This window comes from Aplysia californica, unplaced genomic scaffold (genome assembly GCF_000002075.1).
Source record: "Aplysia californica isolate F4 #8 unplaced genomic scaffold, AplCal3.0 scaffold01585, whole genome shotgun sequence".
NCBI lineage: Eukaryota > Metazoa > Mollusca > Gastropoda > Aplysiida > Aplysiidae > Aplysia > Aplysia californica.
This window is the reverse complement of record NW_004798855.1, coordinates 23046-28423: the sequence shown is the minus strand read 5'-3', so window position 1 is coordinate 28423 and position 5378 is coordinate 23046. Positions and strand designations below refer to the sequence as shown.

Genomic DNA, 5378 nt, shown 5'->3' with positions numbered 1-5378 from the left:
CTCTCTCCCTCCCTCTCTCTCCCTCTCTCCCTCTCTCCCTCCCTCCCTCATTGGTCCCAGTCCTACATTGCAATGTTCATCAACACTTCTTAGGTGAGCCAAAGAGCAAGTGTTTTCATGAATTTTTCAAAAAGATTCCACCATCTTTCTTTTTTTTTCTCTCTCTGTCTTTCTGCTGATATGTTGTATCCACTCAGCTAAGGCTCGCCCTGTGGCCCAACTCTTAAATGACCTAAATTATATTGATTATGGTGTAAAATGTTAACAAATCCTCATCAAAATCAGCGATCTCCAGTAGGGTGTACACTTATTCAGCTACTTGGGTCTGCATGGTGATTTTGGGTAGATCATGATGTGCTCTCTGGTGCAGTTTGTCTGCTATAGCTGTAATATACTAATCATAGGCTTGAATATAGTATCCTAGTCTGGGCACTGCCGTGGTGGCCATTCTTTATTCTCTATAAAAATCTAGCTGCACTGTTTATTCTCTATAAAAATCTAGCTGCACTGTTTATTCTCTATAAAAATCTAGCTGTGCTGGTCCGCACCATTGATGGGCAAATGAAGTTTAAAAACGCTAGATCTAGTCTTGCTATAGTCAAGTGTGTGCGCATCTTTTCCCAACTTGTCCTTCATTTTCATTCTAAATAGAGTCAAATGGCATACTTCATAGTGAAGCGGACTTCTCTCAGGATACAGAGTCTTTCATTGTAATGCAAGTCTATGATATCAATAGACATCAGGTGATCTGTGTGCTATCTTGCACTAACTCAAAGTCCTGACTTTTAAGAATTTTTGTCACAACAGCTGTCAAGGCTGTCAGAAAATCTTCCATTTAAGCCCAAAATTGTATGGTTTATGCTCGTGTTCCAAAGAGTTCCAGTTGTATCTAGTACAAAATCTTGTTTTCATGATTAGAATTCAGTGGCTTTTAAAGTGATTTTCATTTTTTTTTAAATTCTCTCCTTGTGTGGAATTTATTCCTCTGGAGTGTTGCCTCCCTGCTTAGACTGTGAGAAATAAATTTGATTGATTTTTATTTCATCATCTGACATTATCCAAAACTTATTTCAAGTCGGGAAAATTTCGGGAGGGTGGTCTCTGCTTTTACACAGATCCTGCAAAAATTGGAAATCTTTGTTGCATAAGTGTACACCCTACTTTATTTGCTTCCCACGAAGCGATAGCTTGTCCTGTGAACTTTGATCCCTTGACTCCCCCCTCATTTAGGGATATTTGTCTACTGTGCAGGGAGCCTTCAAAGGTCTGTCCAAGTTTGGAGAAGCTATGGTGAGCAGTGTGACTGGAACCAAGCCTGCCCCTCCACCCAGGAGACCTGAACCCTCCCCTCCCTTGGAGAATGGGCACCGTCCGGGTATTGTGTCTGTGGTGGATCTCAAATCTGTGAGGGGTGATCAGGTTGGCTGTGATGAATGTTGTCCTGAGATAAATGATCATATTTATGTTGGACGTTCTTCTCTTTCTTCAGACTCATGTTAACTTTTTACAAGCTGCTCTATTGCTTCTACCAGTGTTTGTGATGTCGTTGTTAAATTCCTGACCTAGCTTACAGAAGATATGAGTTCAATTCCTGAATGGGATAAATATTTTAAAGAGTACTTTTGTATTTCTGTTTGTGGTAATTAGATAGGTGGACGTTGTGGACAGTATCATTATAATATTTTTTTTAACTCAAGGTGGAAAGTGGTTGGTTGTACAGGTGATTGTCTTGGACAGGAGGCCTTTAGAGTAGGTTTGACTGTATTTTGACAAATCTCCTGTTTTTTAGTCCACTCTTCATCTGACCCTTGTTGCACCTTTTTTTGTTGATGGTTAGCCGGTAATCAGGTGTGGTTTGCTCCTGCTCTATCAAACATCTATCATTTTTTTCTCTCTTCCTTCTTTCTTTTGTATGTTACCATAGCTGCCACTTTCCCGCTAAATAGCGCGCGGAAACTCCACTTCATCTAACTTTTCCCGCTACTTTCCTCCTTCCTCCGCTGGACCGCTCTCGGTCGCAAATTGCGATACTTTTTATTTTACATGCGGAAAACGCCAAACCGTGAGAGAGATGAAAACGGGGCTTGCGCATGTCCGCCCGTAGCTTTCTACTTCCGTTCTTCAAGGCCTAGCACTAGTTTCACATTGTTTATTGTTGTGGAGCAACACAGTGTCGATCGGGCATCGGGATGTTGGCGCGCCGAGTTGTCTTTGAAAACGGCGGAAATTCGAGGGAAATTGATGCAGAATGCAAAAATAAAAGGAGCTGGAATGAGAAAGAAGCAGCCAGTGTGTGACTTGAAAAGTTAATTATTCATTAGAAAGTTGAACAAGCCGCTTGCTGCACTTTGCGTTTGATGCAATTGCGGTCACGTTTGTTTACATGACGGCTATTGTGGCTGTGGAAGTGAATCTAGATCTAGATAATCTATCTCTAGATATAGTCTAGATTTACACATATTTAGATTCTAGATCTAGATTAGATAGCCTAGGCTATAATTTTAATTCAGTTTAGATCTACACACTACAGGGGCACTACTAGATCTAAGTTAAGTGCAAACGGGACCGCAATTGTACAGGAGTGCCGAAATCGCTCAGTACAGCGGCAAAGGTGTTGCCTCCTTGATCCAATGCTGCTCTACATCGATGTACAAGTTTAAAGTAAAAGAAATCTTTTTATGAGACACCAGCTGGCAACAAACACTGGATTTTTAGTCACCAAGTCCAAACTGTGTCAAATTGACTCAAATGCTTGTTAGTCAACTTAGTGCCCTTGTGGGGGGTTTTTTGGGGGGTTTTTTCAAATACATTTTAATTCTGTTGCCTATGGTTAACTAATATGACAGTTTTCCCTTCCAAAACCATGGGCTAGATTTTCCAGTATATTATTGTATTGCCTCTGGATCTCACTGGCTTTACTCCGGCTTTCGGAGAGCGCGCGTCCGCCTTCGCGTGAATTTCCTCCTTTTTTAAAATTCCTGAGTGGCAGCTATGGTTACTCTCTAGTAACACCTCTAATCTTCAACACTTATATGACCTGTTTGTGTTGAAAGTACTGTAGCACTCTTGAGAAAACCCCAATGAAGTTTGTTTGCCCTCAGTTCCACGTGCCCGACGACCCTGACATTGAAGGACTTATTGCCCATTTCCACGCCCATGCTAATGAGCCAGTGGCTGCCATGGCCTTTGACCAGAGCGGGATTCTGCTGGTCACTGCCTGCAAGCTGGGTATGTCTTGTGGTCATGCATTTACCTGTCTCTCACTGTATGCAAACTGGTTGGTGGGGGCTCTGGTGCAGTCTGCTCCTTCTTTCCTATCAAGCGTCCCAAATCTCTCCTCTTTTTTTGTGTTTGTTACTATAATAATTGCATTTTTTGCATTTCGCATTTATAATTGCATTACTCTCTTATAACACCTCTAATCTTTGACATTTTTATAACCTTATTGAGTTGAGTTCAGATGATGTAAAACTTTTACTTAAACTTTAAAAAGTGAGTATGTCATGCAGTTGTGCGTTTCTGTCTCTCATTTAATGAAACTAGTTCTGTCAAGTACCTGTACGTCTCTCTGGCTTGCCAACTGTCCTGAATTCTCTGGGACTGTTCCAGATTCGGCAATCAGGGGAATTTGACAGGATATTTGCTATTGGCCTTTGACATGAAAGCCAGTTCCACTTGATGTAATTGGGTTTTGAAAAAGTAGGCACACTTTCTGTGTCACTGTATATAAACTGGGTACGTGATGTGTGGTTATGCTTCTCCTTCAAAAAGAGCCAAAGAAACAAAATTTGGGAACAAGTTTTGCATTTTTGTTTCCTTGAAAAAAGTGGAGAAAAGAAGATGTGTGTATGTGTGCTTTATTTAGAGAGAGAGAGAGAGAGAGAGAGAAAATTTTGGTGGTAAATAAAGGGAGGTAATCATCGAGAAATGTAGCTTTAATTTATTTATTTACTGATTATGTCCCTTGCTCGACATCCTTCGGGATAAACTCTCCAGTTAATCTCTGAATTCAAACATGCTTCTAGCACCAATAAACTTTCTGATTCGTAAAGTCATTGTTAATTCCACTACGGGCGGGTGGAGGGTGCCACTGTGTCTCCTTTTTTATGTTTGTTACTCTCTTGTGACACCTCTAATCTTCGGCACTTTTATGACCTTATTGTGTTGTAAGTGCCGTAAAACTCTTACTTAAACTAAAACATTTTTCTTAAATATGTTTCTGATATGTGTCATTTATAATTTATGCTGTTTCACGGAAGTCCCTTTTGTAAAATCTCTATGGTTTTACTGGCCTATCACTCGGAATAGAATTCACTTAAACCTGACAAGACGGCCACCTGTAGAAATGGCTGACTTTCCATTTCCTCCTTTGCTTTTATTCTATATAATAACACTGCATAAAACGATAACCTGTCCAATGCAGCCGAGACCACTTTATTTAATCAACCAACAGATCAAAAATCCTATGTGAGATAGCCATGCAAATCTGTCTCATGACTGGTTGCATAGACTATGTTATGTTGGCTCCTGACGCTGTGGATGAACCGTCACATGATAAACCATTCATCTAAGGTTATTGTTAATCCCTCCAATGAATGAACCAATCGTCATGTTTACCCAAGTTGACGATTCGGTTTACAAATTTTCGACTGGTGATGAGGCAGGCATGTGAGCCTGCCATTATCCAGTAGCCGTGCCCACAAATCATTTTATTGGGCCTTACAGCTGTCCAAAGCCTACGACCGCCTCGGGTTGGGACCTGAGAGGGGAATGGTTTGCTTTCTTCATTTTGATCCATCCTGAGTAAGTCAGACTGCCGCCTGCCTTGAGCGGCCACTTCTCTCCCCAACAATGCGTGGCCTTTAGACAGGTTCGACTGTACCTACCTAGCCAATGACAAATGCCCTCCTTCCTCCTTACTTTTTGTCCAGGGCTACGGATTATGTCAGTGGGTGGTTGGCGGGTGCTGTAGTGTGGTTTGCTCCTTCTTTCCTATCAAACACCTATCGTCTTTATCTCTCCTCCCTCTTTTTTGTGTACCTTACTCTCTTGTAGTACATCTATTCTTCGGCACTTATAGGATCTTATTCTGTTGCAAGTGCCGTAAAACTCTTACTAAAACTAAAATGAAGATCATGTCACCATGCTTGTATTATAGATTTAACATAAGACAAACAGACACGTTACTGAACCCTGCTTTCTGTTGGTTGTCCATGGCAACAGGTCACAACTTCCACGTGTTCAGCCTGGTGGCTCACCCGTGCTCCTCCTCCCTGGGCGCTGTCCACCATCTCTACACGCTGCACCGCGGGGACACCACTGCCAAGGTCTAGGCCATAGTTTGCTTTACATGATCTTTTCTTCTGTCTGTCTGTGTG

At 41.6% G+C, this 5378-nt stretch overlaps 1 protein-coding gene across 3 annotated transcripts in view; it reads left to right on the top strand.

The window, feature by feature from the left end:
• The window catches only part of LOC101861340 (breast carcinoma-amplified sequence 3), a gene marked incomplete at both ends in the record, with an annotated part of 27854 nt that overhangs the window by 4914 nt on the left and 17562 nt on the right, over window positions 1-5378 (top strand). For all 3 annotated transcript variants that reach the window (XM_013090857.1, XM_035973647.1, XM_035973646.1), the window contains 3 exon segments: window positions 1252-1419; window positions 3102-3228; window positions 5224-5327. In XM_013090857.1, the coding sequence (XP_012946311.1) occupies window positions 1252-1419; window positions 3102-3228; window positions 5224-5327 (399 nt within the window).